The sequence below is a fragment of the Haplochromis burtoni genome, unplaced genomic scaffold (genome assembly GCF_018398535.1).
Source record: "Haplochromis burtoni strain Fernald_Lab_line unplaced genomic scaffold, NCSU_Asbu1 Contig_639, whole genome shotgun sequence".
Taxonomy (NCBI): Eukaryota; Metazoa; Chordata; class Actinopteri; order Cichliformes; family Cichlidae; genus Haplochromis; species Haplochromis burtoni.
In genome coordinates, this window is record NW_024583000.1 from 21,210 (window position 1) to 40,137 (window position 18,928).

Here is an 18,928-nt window from a genome sequence, read left to right on the forward strand (position 1 = left end):
CTTTATGTAAACGATGTGGCAGCCACATTGCTTCAATGGTGTTTCGGTCTGGGCTCTGTGGAGGCCAGTACATGACTATCCGGGTATGGTTTTACTTCACTTGCATGTGTGTTTGAAAAACCAGATGCTTTCGAGATGGTAATGACAGTTTGACGAACATCCCCAAACAAGTAACTGAAGTGCACTGAAATTCTCTGTTTTAAAGAGGCTATAGAGACTGTGTTATCTCTCTGCAGATCGTCTAATGTGGCATATTTCAGCCTTTTCCTCACCCAGTTTCCTTTTTGCCTCTTGACAGCCATGCTTCCGCTAAGACCATTTGTGATAAGGCCTGCCACTTTTTCTTTTGTCCACTGCCTCTCCAGTTTCTTCACATTGTTAAAGTACACACTGCAGAGCATGCAAAGAATGTGCGATTTTTTGGAACAGCCCTTTAGACAGCAAAAATCTTTGTGATTTTTCATAGATTCAGCTAAAAAAATGGGAACAAATTATGTGTTTTTGTGCTGCTAGAAACAAAGTACCTAAAGATACTATTTAAAATGGATCCTTTGTTAATTTGACTGTTATTACAAATTCACCCCTTGAGTTGTTGGACATTTCATGCTTGAGTCGTTCATAGTTCAGTATTAAATCACTTAAAAAAAAGATTCCTCTAAAAATGGTCAGCTAAAAGGAAGCTGAGGAGCTCCCTCGAAGTAAAATATAAAACAATTGGGTTTTATGTAAAAACGTTTCTAATAAAATGCTTAATCAGTTACACATTAGTTTTCCTTTAAAAATAATTCCAAAAAGCACCACAAGATGGCAACATAACACAAGTGACACGATTCACCTGCTCTGTAAGTTTCAGGGAGAGAAGACCACAACCCTATCAGTTTGAAGATTAACAATAAAAATTAAAAAAAAAAAAAATCAAGTATCACACCGTAATTTTACTGGGAAAGGGTTAAACACAATAGCATTTAAAAAAAATTCTTAAGATTTTTTTTTGTTCAGCTTGTCTTTGCTTCCCTGCACATCCAAGCATTTAGACTTAGAGAGACTTAGAGCTTTTTATTGTCATTGTGCAGTTTCTTGCACAGCGAAATTGGGTAGCTGGACCACAATGGTGCAAAGGTAAGAAGAAGAGAAACCAATATACAAATAAAATAAAATAAAATAAAAAGCAATGTATATGTATGCATATATGTGAGTGAAACTATGGTGTATGTGTAAGAAACAGTAAAACAGAAACATGTGGGTCTGTATACAAGGGCAGTTATATAATATAATAAATAAATAAGGGTGGAGGGGCTATGGTCATTTATGGTGGAGATGGTAGCTCTGCTGGGACCAAAATATTGCACGTGAGCCACAAATATTGCACATACCAAGGATATTGCACAGAACACGGAAAGACTGAGATATTGCACATAGATGAACAACAGCAGTGTCAGAGTGGATGTGTTGGGGAAGTCTTTACACACTCTTAGTTTGCATTAAGAGTTCTGACAGCCCACAGGAAGAAGCTGTTCTGTAGTCTGTTGGTTTTGCACTTGCAGTTATTTCTGCCTTTAATCTCAAACAAAACCCTTTTTTCAGAAGATCAGATGATAAATACACCTTATACCAGACTGTTGCCTTAAAGAAGAAGATTTAGGTCAAATTTGATGTGAATGGAATTTGTAACATTTTAACACAGGTGTGGCATACTGATGGCAAACGTCAAGCAACAAGCTGTCAGTTATGGGATGTTTGGCAGTACAAGTGTAAACTGTTGGTTTTGTCTTTAAAAAAGGATAATGAAAATTATAAATATATGTGTAAAGATTAGCCCAGAACATGCTTAAAAACACAGTGACCGAATCCATAATACATATAAACGCTATATTCATGTTAAAAATCAGAGATTTTGCTCAGAACCACAGTGTATATAAACGGTGAACTACTTCCATGTCTGAAATATTAGTCTGAATACGCACCAGTACTGTCATGGTGACAGTACTGGTGAGGAAAATTAGCAGATAAGAATGAATATGCTCTTTGTCTGCCTGATTTGCTTCCTGCCACTGTGAAGGTACAAGGTACAAGTGATGTGCTGAAAAAACTTGTTGTCATCAAAGAACTGCAGGTTTGATCTCAGTGATGTATCCTCATGGAAGAGACTCATGATGTAATACAAGATCAAAACTAGAGTTGACCATTTTATTCCAAGTTATGAAGCAGTGACAATAAAATATTTGGTGATCAAACGGACAAAGGGAGCCCTCTTGTGGCCACAGATTCTCAGAAACGAGGCTTTGAAATAGAAGCGAGCTCCACCTCGAGACACAAAGAAAACCTGATTGTTTAAAGCTTCCTTTGTAACTTACTCTTTGATGACCCAGCTATTTACTGCTGAATAAAACAACAAAGGAAGAAAGTTGTTTTGTTTTTTAATGTAGGCATCATCTGTTTGTGCTGTGGTTTTACCTTTTCTATCAACACCTGCTGTGGATTTCGGGCATGCATGTAACAGCATTATGATACTTCTTCAGTTATTTCACTGTGGTGAACCCTTTGATTTTATTTGCACAATAATCACTGTATGCTTTTTCTTTGTCATCTTTGAACCTCTAATCTTTTCCCTGAGTCATCTGGTTTATGCATTTTATGTAAACCGAGCTGCTAGCAGAACTAAAAAGTGGTAAATTTACTGAACATAATGCAATTAGGAGAGAGTCTGGGGAAGTCACACACTTTGTGCATGCTGGTGATTTTTGTGTAAATCAATTTGTATTTTGTTTCCTAAATAATTTTATTAAAATACTATATATTTTATGGAAATATTTTTGGGTCAAGAAAAACCTCAATACATCTAATCGAAACTTTGTCTAATTATCTAATCTATCGAAGTACAGCCGTGTAAGTGCTGCTAATGTAGATGACAGTGTTGCAGAGCTGAAGACCTGTGACTAAAGTGTAGATTTATTTCATGGTGCAGCAAAGGCAAGTTTTTCACTCATAGCAGTAGATACAGTATGCTATCACAGTATAGCATACCCCAGTACAACACAGTGCAGCCAGCTAGGCCCACAGCACCATTATCCCGCTGGTATATTTTTGTAACGTGATATCCTACATGAGCAGGGTGGGTGGATGCGCTGCGGACTTTCCCTGGACCATACTGACCATCATTAGCTCTTAATGTGGTGACTGCCGGGATGTATTAGCATCAAATAGACTTCCTGACTCAACTCTCTGGAGACAGGCGAACAGATACAATGCTCTTGAAGGCACATTACACATGAAGGGAAAAATCAAAGGTTGGATGCATTTGTCCCTCTCTTATTTAGATACAGGGAAAACATTTCCTCCTGTTTTAAATGTTTGAATTAGCCCACATTAGAAGCGCTTCGAGCATGAAGGGTCTTCTTAAAGTCAGGCCATATCAATAAGATTCAAAACCTTCATTTAGTTTCTCTTTATTGGTCGTTTATTTATTTGTTTTGCTTTTTCAGCAATGGTTGTAATGGGACATAAACCGTTAAAAAAAGTTCAACTTTCATGTCATCGATCCACATAACATTTTCATCAAAGTCTTGGGGATCATCAAGCTGTTTTTTCTGGAAAATGTCAGATGAGCCTTTTTGTTCTTTTTTGGTCAGCAGTGGTTTTTCCTTTAGGACTCTCCCATGGATCCCAGTGTTGCTGCCCAGTCTCGTTATTATTGTTCAACACTGAGACAAGCCTGCAGTTGTAGTTGTTCTGGGTTCTGGGTAATGGCTTTCATTATGGGTTGCTTTAGTACCAAAGACTTCTGTCCGTCCTTCTACACCAACGCCTCAGTCCTTTCCAGACTGACAGAAGTGTCAGTGACTTTGAGTCTCATCTGTTCTTTAAATCAGGGCGTGATGTCACAGGCTGGGTGTCTGACCCGGCGCTCTGAGTTCATTTTGTATTTGTCTCATTTTAGATTTGTGATTAGTTTGTGTCATTCCTATTTAGCTTTAGTTAAGAAAAGGCAGTTATTATTTATTGTTTCCTTGGTTTCTATGTTTGAGTTCTTGTATCGTTCATCACGTGTTAGGTCTGTTAAGCTTGTGTTGTCATGTCTAGTTTCAGTGTTTCCTGTTTTATTTTGAAGGAGTCGTGTGTTCTTTGTTCATTGTATTTAGTTTCACTTCCCCTGTCCTGTCATTAGGTTCATGTCAGTCAGCTGTTCCTCCATGTGTTCCCACTTCCCCTAATCACCTCCTGTGTATTTAAGTCCTGTGTTTTCAGTGTGTCATTGTCAGATCGTCTGCTTTGTTTGCAAGCCAAGAAGTTGTGTCAAGTTTCCTCATGTCAAGTCCATGGTCCTATTGTAGGTTTTTAGTTAATTTAGCTCACCCAGTTTAGTTTATTGTTAGCTTTGCCTTTTGTTTACAGTTATTTTGCCTGCCTCAATAAACGGCTCGTTTTCTGTTATTCAAGTCATGTTTCACATTTTGTTTTCGTCTGCATTTGGGTCCACCCTTCACTCTACACACAGTCAGCCCTGCTGCTGTTTGTGACACGTGATTTGTTCTCTTTGGAGATTTTTTGGTCTTCACCTTAGCAGACAGGCTGTATTTAAGTAATTTCTTGATTCAACAGGTCTGTCACATATAGCAAGATAACATTCACAGTGACTTTAATGGCTAATTTTAGAATCTCCAATTAACCTAATCCCATGCATGTCTTGACTGCATGGGATTAGTTCTTTTCAGAGAACTTGAAAAGAACCCAAGCAGACACAAGGATAACATGCAAGCTCCACAATGCATCGCCTCAGGCTGGATTTGAACCCAGTGTCGCTATGATTCATATATTGTATTATTGCATGTGTTTATATCTTTTCACATTTCACTTCTAAATATGTTTGTATGTAGTGGATGTTTCCAGAAGTTTATTCATTTTATCTAATAAAATTTTAATTTATAACTGGCCCTAATATTCCCAAAACCATCATTAGGAATGGTATTGGAAGAGTGGCTGTGAAGAAGTCATTCTTATGAAGCAGAAACAGTGAAAAAGGACTGAGATATACCAAAATACGCAAGATCTAAACTTAGAATCAGTAGTACCAGGCCTTATGGAGTGATACATCCAAATTAGATATTTGATCTCCAAATTGCCAGTATATACAAAAGACATATTGGACAGTAGAGATGTAAAACAATGCGTTTGTGTAACCAACTGCCTCTGAGAAGGTTTGGAGTTTCATATCAGGCAGTGATATTGTGGATTTTGTCAGAACTGATGGAATCATTAATACTGTTGAAGAACAAAGGTGGTGTTTGTGCGTGTGTGTGTGTGTGTGTGTGTGTGTGTGTGTGTGTGTGTCTGTGCATGACTCAAGACTTATGCACAGTACTGCACATCTCTGTAAAAGTCTATCCTGTCTTTTTTTCCCCAGCTTAGTCAGAGTTGATTTCCCAGGGTTTTTTTACAAAGCCACTACAGGGCGTACATGTTGTGTGTGTGTGTGTGTGTGTGTGTGTGTGTGTGTGTGTGTGTGTGTGGTGTGTGTGTGTGTGTGTGTGTGTGTGTGTGTGTGTGTGTGTGTGGTGTGTGTGTGTGTGTGTGAGGCCTGAATGGGCTGTGGTGAGACTGACTGGCTGAATGCTGCTGCAGTGGGAGGCAGTAACCTGATAGGAGAGTGAATCAGTGTATTTCTCAGCAGAGGCAGAACATTAGTCCAGCTGTTCCTGTCTAACACCGTCTTCTCCGATAGCCTACTTCCCACTGTGTTTGTGAATTTCTGTATCTGTGTTAAAGCTGCACAAAACTGGTGGAAATAATGCTGTCAGTATCTTATATTGACAGCAATACAAGATATAATTCAACATAAGTCATGCATGGTTCATATACACTACATCTGTAAATCATTTCTGACCTGTTTTTATTGTATAATGCAACTTGTTTTACATTGAATACCAGCTTATTCTTTAGAATATTAGTTCCTAATGAACCAAACATGGACAAAAATGTAGACTAGAGATGAAACAAATTCACGTGGCAATAGAAACCAAGTGATTTTATTCAGACAGCAGAAACTGTGAAGACTAACACAGACAGAGTTGTTAAATCATCGTTTAACAGAGTTATGGTTTATAATATTTTTAGCCACTCATTGCTGGTGCTGGATCTCTGGAAAAAGAAAGCTCAGTTTAATTTCAGTCATGTAAACCAGGAGGCCCTAAACTCGCATCCCCATCTTCAGAAACTGGAAAAACGTTATGTCCCACAGCTTCTAGCGTCTGTTAACAACAAAAAAATAACTTCAACACTGAGTTTTATTTAAATAAAGATGCAAATGATTAGCACAATACATTTGTAAGCTTTAGTTCATTTTCTCTTAAAAAAGCTAAAAGTTCTTCATCTGGTTTTCCAAGAACCAGATTTAGAAACATCGTGTCACAGAATCCATGTATCCTGGGTTGGGCTGTGGAAAGGATTTTTTCTAAGACCATATTACTGAAACGAGCTGATTCAAAATTCTGTTGCACTGGACTCTATACTGTGGAGACTGCAAATTAACATACACAGTTGCATACACAATATGTTCTGTTAGACAGTGACAGTTGTGTTTTATTTCTGTGTGCGTGTGTGTGTCTCCCAACTGCATCTGTCTCTTTAATTTAATATTGATCTGGCTACTGGAGGCTGAATGCTGCAGTGTGCTGAGACATGCTGAGTCATAGAAATAGAAAGCCACAAATCACTGAGTGCACACATTTCATGCCCCACCAAAGAAAGAGATCAGTGAATAATTGATAAGTAATTGCACACAGGCAATAAGAACAATAATGACCCAGAACAAAAAGGATACAGAATTTGCTTTATTGTAGTGAATGTATCTGGTTGATCTTATCAGAGCCTGGAATTACTGAGATACTGAGGCCATTAGTCCAAGTTGTTTTTTCTCGAAGCAGGGCCCTACCCAGCCAAACATAATCTCCCTCTAAAAACCTTCGATTATAATTATTATTATTTTCTTCTATGCATTTATTGTTTTTACTCCAAACAGAATCTACAGTCACACACATTATTCTTCAATGGTGCAATTCCAGATGTAAGTTGGAGCTAACTGTTAAATTAATAATGTTAAACCTGCTCTTCTTTCCCAGTGTGATTCATTTTAAGATTATTTAACAACAAGTAAAAAACTATAATTAAACAATAAGTAAAAGCAAAACCAATAAAATGATCCTAGGTGAGATCTGATCTTTGGCCTCCAAGTCAATAGTCAAGCGTGAAGGTTTTTCCAGCACGTCTACTCTGATCAAACATCAGCTAATGCAGGATTCAACCTTGTCAATTTGATTTCACAGAATTGAAGCCATAAATTTACTGATAAAAGTTCATGGTACAAGGCAGGGCCGAACTGGGTACATCTCCATGTTGGTAACTTCCTGCAAATACACCAGAAAACAACAGCTCAGCTATGAGAAGCTAACTGCTCATTTGTTTGTATCCTGCCATACTTTCTCTGATGTAGCTCTGCCATTGCGCAAACAGAGAAGGCCTTTGTGTGTCAGATTACAACACATACAATGCATGAGAATAACCTATATTGTATGATTTAAGCACAGCAGAGTCTGCTTGTACTCTTGTCCATCCAGGCCCAGGGTGAATGAAAACAAAATTTGATTTAAATAATAAGTGATATAAAAACTACTCGACTGTCATAAAGGCAGCACATCTGTAAAACATTTTGTGAAGAACTGAGGCCATCCCTGTGTCTGCGCCACAGTCACATTGGCCCCTTGACATCCAGATTATCTATTAATAAGCATGTGTGCTCTCATTTGCTTTTACTCATTTAAAGCACCCAGTACAGTTCTAGATTCAACATTTTGTGGTTTCACCACACCTTTTACACCCATTATTGTGAGAATCAACAAGAGGAAAGAGCTTCATAAGATGAACACCAGAAACTTGGCGTAAAGTGCATGTTGCTTGTTGTAAAGGTATAAGAGGCTGGCTCTTTGTCCTGAATCAGTACTCTACATCATTGTTTTATTAATAATGTGCTAAAAATGTAAAGGGACTGCAGGTTTCCCATTTCAGTTGTCATTATGTTGATAATCCTATATACTTATTGTTCTAATTGTTCCTAAATGTAACGATTATTTTCTTTACTTGCTGTTACTTCACACATTAATGCTTTCTTTATAATAGCAGTACGGGTTTACAGCACGAAATCCACTCATAAACCAGTAGAAAAGGGAAAGAAAATGGTAAATGAGATTGCAGAATCCAGCTGGATCTGTCTACACCCAGGCCTCAGACAGGCATAACTGAAAATCACTGCCCAGCCCTCGAGTAAAAAGCAAGGCGTCTGAAAGCCATGGTTAGCTCTACTGCGACAGCTTCCGCTATATTTCTGATAAAATGGTCAGCCACGTGGACTGTTGCTGCTACTAGCAGCCCACTCGGATGACTGTTTTATATCCTAATGAATCGAAATGCTCTAATTTACTCAATGAGATGAAACCTCTAGCTGTCTGCACTAGGAGCTAACACTAGCATGTCAAAAAATAATCCCTTTACAGTGTCGCATTTTCTTTCTACCATCACGAGGAAGTAGGTCAACGTCTACAGATTAGACATTAGTCATAGGTTTGAGATGAAAATGATAGGCAGACCGGTTAGACCAATCAGAGATTAGCACATGAACCTTTGATTGGTTTACATTTGTGTCTATAAAGGAAGTGTTCGCTTATAAGCCAATAGGCACTTGAGTTGACGCCTTGAGGGCGTTTCCTGGACGTATAAAGTAAAGCGTTGAGGCATTCGGTACGCACTTCAAGTGAACCAAAGTCTGTCGTTGTAAGTCGTACGCTAACTCCAGTAAATATGAGGGAAATTGTCCATCTTCAGGCCGGCCAGTGTGGAAACCAGATTGGTGCCAAGGTTAGTGAAAATATGTGTCATTTCAGGACGTTATTAAGTTGCATTATTTACGATCAACGTGTTCTTTGCACCAGAAGCCTGTGCATTGTGCTCGTTACGTCCCAGAAGCCACACCCTGGGAATATCAACGTGTCCTACTTAAATGTTGGCTAAGAAATTAGTAAACTATAGACATAACTATATTTTGAGAACTTTGTAGGACCGTAATATATCGACGTCTAATTAAATAAAATGGAAAAATAAATGTAATGTTGAACAGTTTAAAGATTTCCCTGCAGCCCTTTGTTTTTGTTATTTAGATCAAAGAAAATTACTGATAAACTGAATGGGAACTCTAATTAACGTTTTTACGTCGAATTGACGGAAACTGAACTTGGCCATTGTTCCTCTTGGTGTATGCTGCACTGCGGAAAAAAGGGAAGTAAAGCTAAGGATTGTCGACAGAATACGCAAAGCCTTAAGTAAAACAGCCCTATAGACTAAAAGCTTGCTGGGTTTGTGGGGTAAACTATAATTTTAACGATTTTTGTCACATAAGTCGGATTATTTTTATTTATTTTATTTAATTGTAGTTACCGGCTTCGTGCGGCCTACTTCGTGCTTTTGCTGCAGCCCGGCTTTTTGCCTGTAGTGGGCGGTTAGTGACGTAGCAAGGAATGTTCGAATTCATAACCATAGCAGCCAATGGCGTATGAGACCGCGCGCGCCTATGGCAGAACGGCGGGGACTTGTCGACCATTTTAAACTGAACGTCAAGAATCAGGCGCGTGGCTTCATCCATGTTTATGATTTGTAAATGTAACCCTAAATCACATTACTGCAACATCAAAACTACAGAATGTTAAATATAGTGTAGTGTGCCTCTTAAAAGAACAATAGACCAGGATGAGATTGCTCTATTTAGTCACTTTTTTTATTGCTCCCTCATTTTTGCCTTTTATTTGTATTTATTTTAGTTTTGGGAGGTGATCAGTGATGAGCATGGCATTGACCCAACTGGCACTTACCATGGTGACAGTGACCTGCAGCTGGACAGGATCAATGTCTACTACAATGAAGCCTCAGGTAAGTACATCATCCATACAACTGGGCCTAGGGCTGTATGTGGGTTTAATGATATTTAACTGGACTTTTTTCTTTTATTTATTTATTTTTTAATAATTAGGTGGCAAATATGTGCCCCGTGCTGTCCTTGTGGATCTGGAGCCAGGCACCATGGACTCTGTGAGGTCTGGTCCTTTTGGCCAAGTCTTTAGACCAGACAACTTTGTTTTTGGTAAGTTGCATTATATTATGTCAAAATTTCTAAATTATGTTGCACTATGGTTACTAAGTTCAGTCTGGATTTGTTTATGCAGGCCAGAGCGGTGCTGGTAACAACTGGGCCAAGGGTCACTACACAGAAGGTGCAGAGCTGGTGGACTCTGTCCTGGATGTAGTGAGGAAGGAGGCAGAGAGCTGCGACTGCCTGCAGGGCTTTCAGCTCACACATTCCCTGGGTGGTGGTACGGGATCTGGTATGGGCACACTGCTCATCAGCAAGATCCGTGAAGAGTATCCTGACCGCATTATGAACACCTTCAGCGTGGTGCCTTCCCCAAAAGTATCAGACACAGTTGTTGAGCCCTACAATGCCACATTATCAGTTCATCAGCTTGTAGAAAACACAGATGAGACCTACTGCATCGACAACGAGGCCCTCTATGACATCTGCTTCCGCACCCTTAAACTCACAACCCCTTCGTATGGTGACCTCAACCATTTGGTCTCTGCAACTATGAGTGGTGTCACCACGTGCCTCAGGTTCCCTGGACAGCTCAATGCTGACCTTCGCAAGCTGGCTGTAAACATGGTGCCATTCCCTCGTCTGCACTTCTTCATGCCAGGCTTTGCTCCTCTCACAAGCAGGGGTAGCCAGCAGTACAGATCACTCACTGTACCAGAGCTCACCCAGCAGATGTTCGATGCCAAGAACATGATGGCTGCCTGTGACCCACGTCATGGTCGTTATCTGACGGTGGCTGCCATCTTCCGTGGGCGCATGTCCATGAAGGAGGTCGACGAGCAGATGCTGAACGTGCAGAACAAGAACAGCAGCTACTTCGTCGAATGGATCCCCAACAACGTCAAGACTGCAGTCTGCGACATTCCTCCCAGAGGTCTCAAGATGGCGGCCACCTTCATTGGTAATAGCACGGCAATCCAAGAGCTGTTCAAGCGCATCTCCGAGCAGTTCACTGCCATGTTCAGGCGTAAAGCTTTCCTTCACTGGTACACTGGTGAGGGTATGGATGAGATGGAGTTCACTGAGGCAGAAAGCAACATGAACGACCTGGTGTCAGAGTACCAGCAGTACCAGGATGCTACTGCCGAGGAGGAGGGAGAGTTTGAGGAGGAAGGTGAAGAGGACCTGGCTTAAGTTTACTGTTGCACAGCTGTTAAGTCTGTTTCCCAGTTGTCTGTGCAGTTCTCCTGTCTTGTTGTGTCTTGTCATTGTTCTGAATAAAACTTAAAAGACATATTTCACGTTTCTTTCTTTTCCTAACTGTAACTTAATATTTGCAGATGCTCTACACTGTATATAAAGTGTAGTTTCTTGACAATACTGTAGTCAGTGCAACAGTACACAAATTATGCTTAGTATACAGTATTTTTGATGAAAGCTGGCTCTTAAACTGAATAGTCTTCAAATGGGCTTAAAATACAACTAGCAGATCATGATGAGCAGTTTCACTATTAATTTGCATTTTCCAAGTTTCACCAGTTTCAGAAAGTGCTATCTCACTACCGAAATAGCTGTGCTGTCTACATTAATGTGAAAAATATCACTTGTGAGAAATTCACAAGAAGCACTAAATACTTTATTGATGTACTTGTGTAGGTTTTTTAAGTCAGTAGGGGGCAGTGTTGGCTAAGACATTCTCTTCCACAAAATGTAGGTGGAACCTTGTCCAGCTGGCAAACCAGGTCCTGCTTTTCCAAAAAGTGATACACAAACCCACACTATCAGGGAGGAAAAGGAAGTGTTTAAGTTAAATACTGTAATGTAATATGGGCTGCCAATATAAACTATTTTTAAATGCACAGCCTTCATCTGTGCACAAACCCCCAGCCTCAGAGGCAAATGAATCTGTTTCTGGCAACTTCACATGGAAATCAACCAAATGTAAGGCAATCTCAACAGAATCCAAAAACGACGAAGGCAGTTAAGAATACAAGTCACCTGAAAACCTGAAATTAGCTTCATCTGAATCAGGCCTGAAAAACTTTATTTTACTTTACTTTGAAGTGTTTGTTTTTTTTGATAAACTATGTTTGTAACCTCTTTCTTTTCATTTTTAGTGGGTGGATCTCCATGTTCACATAGAGTCTAACGATTAGCCTTTACACAGAAGATAGCGTTAAACAGCTGTCCCAAGGACATAACATAGACTGAGTCCTCTAAATGTTTTACTGCTGTTTTGACTTTGCTTTCACCAAGGCTGTAGCAGAAGCAACCTGAATTCACTGGGACAATCTCTACAGTGGACATAAGCACATGTGTGGTATGTGGGAACATGAGATAAGACTCTTCTAATGGGTTGTTCCCCATGGCCTCAAGATTATTCATCACAGAGCAGAATAAAACCCAAATTCTAATAAAAAAGGAAAAACTCCCTTTGAACAGGAAGAAACCTCCAGCAGAGCGACAGTGAGGGAAGTGAGACACGACCAAAGCACACTGTATAAGAGAGCCAGAGATCAATAACAAGTAATGATTAAATGCAAATTGGTGCATACATCTTTAAATCTTTGATTAAAGGGCCAAACATATGTTTTAGGCATCATTTTACACAACATTTTGGGTGCAGCTGGTCGCTGTATCCAGTTACTGCCATATCTAGAGTGACTATAAAGAATGTGAAATCACAGTCAGAGATGGATAAAGATGTAAGAAAGAGAAAATAGGAGAGGAAGAAGAGATGTTATCATTTAAAGGTAAGGACAGCTCAGGAACATTTTACAAACTAGAAATTTAAAAACTTACATAAATTGTCTAATTTTTTAAATGAGATGCTAGATCTGTAGAAGATGGAAATTTGTGATTTTTTCATGTTGTGAAAACATACTGAGGTATAATAACAAATGTTCAATGAAATAACAGGAAGCTTATTCATAGGATAAACAGGTTAGCTTTCAGTACTGTTTTGCATTTACAGTAATGCACCATTGGAGCGGTGCACAGTGGCTGCAGTGTTAGGTTACATAAAGGGCAGTTTAAGTCATAAGGCACTTTATATTATAACCCAATAGTCAGACAACCCCTATGACGAAGCACTTGTTCACAGTAGGAAGGAAAAACTCCCTTTGAACAGAAAGAAAGCTAACTATCTGCCACGACCAATTAGGGGTGAGGGGGAAGGAGCCAGAACAAATGACACACTGTGGAAGAGAGCCAGAGATTATTACAAAGTAATGAATAAATGCAAAGTGGTGTATAAACACAGAGATTCTGTAAACAGGCAAGTGAAGGAGAAATGCTCTTGACATGAGGCTCAAGTTTTGCACTATTGTACGACAGCTAAACTACAGTGGATGCAAAAGTATTCGGCCCCCTTGAACTTTCCCACATTTTGTCACATTACAGCCACAAACATGAATCAATTTTATTGTAATTCCAGGTGAAAGACCAACACAAAGTGGTGCACACGTGAGAAATGGAACAAAATCATACATGATTCCAAACATTTGTTACAAATAAACAACTGCAAAGTGGGGTGTGCGTAATTATTCAGCCCCCTTTGGTCTGAGTGCAGTCAGTTGCACATAGACGTTGCCTGATGAGTGCTAATGACTAAACAGAGTGCACCTGTGTGTAATCTAATGTCAGTACAGATACAGCTGCTCTGTGACGGCCTCAGAGGTTGTCTAACAGAATATTGGGAGCAACACATCAGAGCTGCTTTTCCACCATCCCTGGACTCGCACCAGTTTGCATACAGGGAGAACCGGTCAACCGAGGATGCGATCGCCACAGTGCTGCACACATTACTGAAGCACTTGGAACACAGGAACACCTATGCACGGCTCCTCTTTGTAGACTACAGCTCGGCTTTTAATACCATCCGGCCATACAAACTCCGTCCCAAACTCCACCAACTGGGACTTAACTCCTCTCTGTGCAACTGGATTGTGGACTTCCTCACTAACCGTAGACAGTATGTCAGATGGGTTTTAAAACACCTCCTCCACCCTTTGTCAACACCGGTTTCCCCTCAGGGTGTTTTGTTGCTGTAGTCCCTCTTCTATACACTCTCTTCACCCATGACTGTATTTCCTCCTGCGCTTCCAATCTCATTTTTAATTTGTCAGTAATGTAACTACAGTGCTTCGATTAACTTATAGTCTCAACCCAAATTATTAACAAACTATAGTACATATTTCAACAACTAGAGATTCATGGTGCGCACTACAATAACTTGTTCTTAAAACACCAAAAAACCAAGAGAATCATTTAGAGTTTCCGTGAAGTAGATTTCATAACAACCATCTGCCTCTCTCTCATTGGCAGTGTTTTTAGTCGTGTAAGGGTGTAGCAGTTTTTAAATTCTTTTTTTTAACGTGTACCGCTAGTACCTTCCTGGCAACCATGCATCACCTCAGTTGTCACGGAAGCCCAACAGTCGTCCTCTACTACCTGTAGTAGTACTGCGTAGCGCACACATTCGCCAATCTTGATTTGTAACTTCTACAACTTGCATCAGAGCGTTCTTACGCTTTATTCCGATTTTAGTTGTTCCCGGCACTTCAGGCCACCAAGGTCCTATCATCAAGCACTCGCGTGTTAATAATCTGTCAAATTATTGTAACAAGTCTCTCAAGATCATAATATCTTCCCCACTCGCTGTCTGAGGAGGGTGCACAGTATCCTGCGGGACCAACATCACCCTGCGCGCCACCTTTTCCATCTGCTGCCCTCAGGGAGAAGGTACAGGTCTATACAGGCCAGAACATCCAGACTGGCCAACAGCCTGTATCCACAGGCTGTGAGGCTCCTGAACTCTCTGCCCCCCTCTCACGGACAATAACCATATCCAACTTCTTAATAGCAATGAACTGGTCTGCATTGGTGCATCATATCTTTATTCTCTTCCCCTCCTCCCCCCCCCTCTTTCTTAAATAGATAACTATCATATCTGATATCATATCTCACAGTACAATAATATTGAATGGGTTGCATTGTTGTATTTTGTCATGTTTCTCAGGTCTTTGTCTGAATTTCTACGAACATTATTGCTAAGGATTGTCTTATTGCATTGGAGTCACACTGGGTTAAATATGTACACTTGGGTTTTAAGGGGTATTTATTATTTTCTTCTTTTTTTCTTTTTTTTTTGGGTTGTATGGAAGCCCCAAACGCAATTTCATTGTTCTTGACAATGACAATAAATAAATACTACTACTACTACTAACAACACCATGAAGTCCAAAGAACACAGCAGACAGGTCAGGGATAAAGTTACTGAGAAATTTACAGCAGGCTTAGGCTACACAAAGATTTCCCAAGCCTCGAACATCCCACGGGCTGCACCATCACCATCGCCACTGTCATGACAGTGTATAGCCCTCTGGCCAGCTAGCACATGTACAGACAGTACAGTGCTCAGTACGGTGCTCCAGGCCAGGTCCCGGCGCTTTGTTCCAGGTGTAGGGGGAAGGAAGTGCTCGTCCAGGATACATATGAGGATCAGGCAGGCTGTGTTCTCTGTCACATCCTGGAAGATGGGGAAGGGAGTAAGGAGCTCGTTGCCAGCATGGTGCATGGCTGCAGTGCAGGCTGTGGGGACTGGACCCATGGTTCCATCTGCACTGCCACTGGTTTGTCTATGTAATCATAAGTCATTAGAAAAGCTTCTCTAACCAGACGGTCAGGACTGTTGACGCTCAGTCTGACCTCTGGCACCTCTGACTGACACATAGCTTCAATATACAACAAGCAGTACTACATTCCTCAATCCCATCAGTCCGGCTTGGGAGAGCAGGGATGCTGTCAATGTCAAACGAGCACAGAAAAGAAAGGGGGGGGGAAAGAACATTCTTATTAATTAAGTAATTTTTTTTTAGTATCTATAACTTACCTTCTACTCAAAAAAATATCAGCAGGTGAAGCAGTGCTAAGGTCCTCAAGACAATATGTGCTGCAGTCACATAGTGTCACACAGTCCCCTTACCAGCTAAATATAGAGCTCTAGTTGGAAACTGACACCGACCTTAGCATCATGTGCACAATTACAGCTTGCTGAAACACATCGCCATTCCAACACAACTAAATATGCTCAATAAAGCACACAGAGAAGAGCACACACACTTTACAGCAAACAATCAGAAGCCATGTCATGATGCAGGGAGCTTTTTGTCTGTATAAGCAGAATGCTTTGCAGGAATATGAAAGTTCCTTTTTTCTTTTTAGCATTGAAAGTTTCTTGTTTTGACAGGTACTTGAACTTCTACTTGCTGTGCGTGACAGCAGCCACATCTCAGAGTAATCTGTGCTACATTGTGACACATGTTTTGCAGTCCTTATACCACACATCTGGCCCATGCTGTCACAGAGCGAACACAGAGACACAGACATTCACACTCACGTTTACACCTGTGGACACTTTAGAATCAACAATTGAGGAAGCCCCCAAAAACAAAACAAAAACAAAACCTAACTAAAATTAGTTTTTCAACACAACCAGCATGAAGAAGAGTTGCATGGCTGTATGGATGTACTGTAACATTCATTTTCATCCATATTTTAAGAAATTATGTAAGAAAGTGTTCTTAAATAGAAATGGTTACTGATGAAGGTCGTACAGACCGAAATGTTGCAAATGAATTAAAATAACAGTGAGCGGGACAGTGTGTGGAAGTTATACCACATTTCCACAAATAGTTTTCCTTCTGTGTACATGCCATTGATTTAGGTGTGCAGAGTTTTTGATTTGAATTTGAACAATTCATGTTTTCTTCAGTGAAAATAAAAGCCAACTCTAATAAAACTAATAACTGTGTGGACTGTCCCTTTAACGAGTGCAGCCATGCTTGTTTTTCACCACACGGGAGCACTCGTGTATCACTAGTCAAACTACCCCTCATTTACCATTGTGTGTGTGTGTGTGTGTGTGTGTGTGTGTGTGTGTGTGTGTGTGTGTGAGAGAGAAAGAGCGAGCAAGAGGTTGGCTGGGGTTATTTCCGGATGATTAGCTTCATCTTCCCTTCCTTACACATTCACAATGTATGCTCCGCCAGATGGCCATAGAGCACAGTACCTTTAATAGTACCACTTGATCATGTCTTTGCTCCACTATAAATCAGTATATTAACAACCAACATAACTGGCATACATGGCGTTTAATTGAGCCCTGTGTGGTGCTTAAAGCCATTTCATGAAAGGAGAGCAAATGCTTTAGGACAATGTAGCTTTAGCTTGAATCTCAGCTCATGGGAGAGCTCTCACGGGGAATCGCCCACAATTTAAACACATTTCCTTCAGTGAAATTTAAATGTTTGCATTCAAATACGTATTAAATACATCAGGTCAGAGAATGGGTGAAGAGAGTTAGAGAGTTAATTGGCTTGCATGTGTGACTTGATCCCCCCTCCCTCACACACACACTACTTCTGATATGCTATCTAGAGTGAGTGGGTAAATGGTTACATAGTTGTTGCCCATTGCTGAGCCAGGAAGAAAGGAAGTCACATGGCTGATAGAGGCTCCTATCAGGCCTCTCATATGCTCATGTGGCAACATCTGCAAGCTGGGGCACTTCCCCTCTCCTGCAGAAAGGTTTTAGGTTTGCCGACATAGTTGAACTTGAAAGGAAGCTGCAAAGTTAACAGGAAACACGCTGTGACTTTGTTGCCATTTGATTCCGCTGAGCATTTTTCTTTTTCCTGTTTTGTTTTTTTTGCAAAATGCAGCTGACATACAGCACTAACACCCTGCTGTGAACCAGGTGAAATGTTTGCCACTGTTGCCACATTGGCAGTGTTAGCATTCCGCGAGTACATTTTGCTAGTGAGCAAAAATGCCAGGTAATTTTATGTCAAGTATAATCAAAAACGAAACTATTTAAAATGTCAACGATAAAGGATTTATCATCTGGTCCATGTCAGTGTCAGGTCCTCGAGTTAAAATCCAACTCTGACAGCTCAGCATGTACCACAGAATCACTGCATGTATTAAGACATCAAAAGTGTAAGAAAAACACTAAAAACAAAGACCTCCTAGAAGCACGCAACTCAGGAGGTGGGTTGGGAGGGTTTTCTAAATACTATTTCTCCACCTTATAAAAAGTCTCTGAATTAATTCAGGGCTGAAACAGTGCTGTTAAATGTGTTTTTCATAAGATGTGTGTATTAAAGATGGGTTTTATGTTTAATGTGGTCATGGCAGGGCATAAAGTTAATGTGTTAATGTTAAGATTTTGTATCTGTTAGACACTTCAGTTTAAATCCTTCACTCTTTCTATAAATCCTTTTTCTAAACAAAGATTCTCCCAAATATTAATTTACAGTTGTCTTCTTTTCTAGCTTTGAACAGGTTCTGCTTTAGTTTCTGTACAAACTTCTTTGGATGTCTGTGATATTTGGGCTGGGGTTTTATTGGCACTGTACTAATAAACTACAGAGAGGCCTCGCTGCTCATCCAGACCTGGCTGAACAACATCTTGTTTGTATTTCTTGTAATCCTTATAATGACTGAATTTCTCTCATATTTGTCCCTCCTGAGTCATTTTTGTCAGTAAAACAAACAACAACAACAATAATTTCAGTAATAATAAATTATTACTATTATTACCATTATATAACATAAATAAAACAAAGACAAATTATCTGCTATTATTCCAAAACATTATGTACATTGTGTATAGCTGCTGAGAAGACCTTAAGTGAAGGTAACTGATTACTAAAGATAACTAATCAGTAAGATGAGGTGTACATTTGAGCAGATACAGCAAAGTTGTGTCCTGCTGAATGGAACAATGCAGTTTTT

At 40.0% G+C, this 18,928-nt stretch overlaps 1 protein-coding gene across 1 annotated transcript; it reads left to right on the top strand.

The window, feature by feature from the left end:
• Window positions 1–8,747: 8,747 nt before the first annotated feature.
• LOC102289996 (tubulin beta-1 chain) lies at window positions 8,748–11,037 on the top strand (the record flags this gene model as incomplete). The annotated part of the gene is given in 4 exon segments (XM_005949169.3): window positions 8,748–8,904; window positions 9,861–9,969; window positions 10,070–10,180; window positions 10,263–11,037. Coding segments are annotated over 4 exon segments (1,052 nt in total), but the record flags the coding sequence as incomplete, so codon positions are not given.
• Between the last annotated feature and the right edge of the window lie 7,891 nt (window positions 11,038–18,928).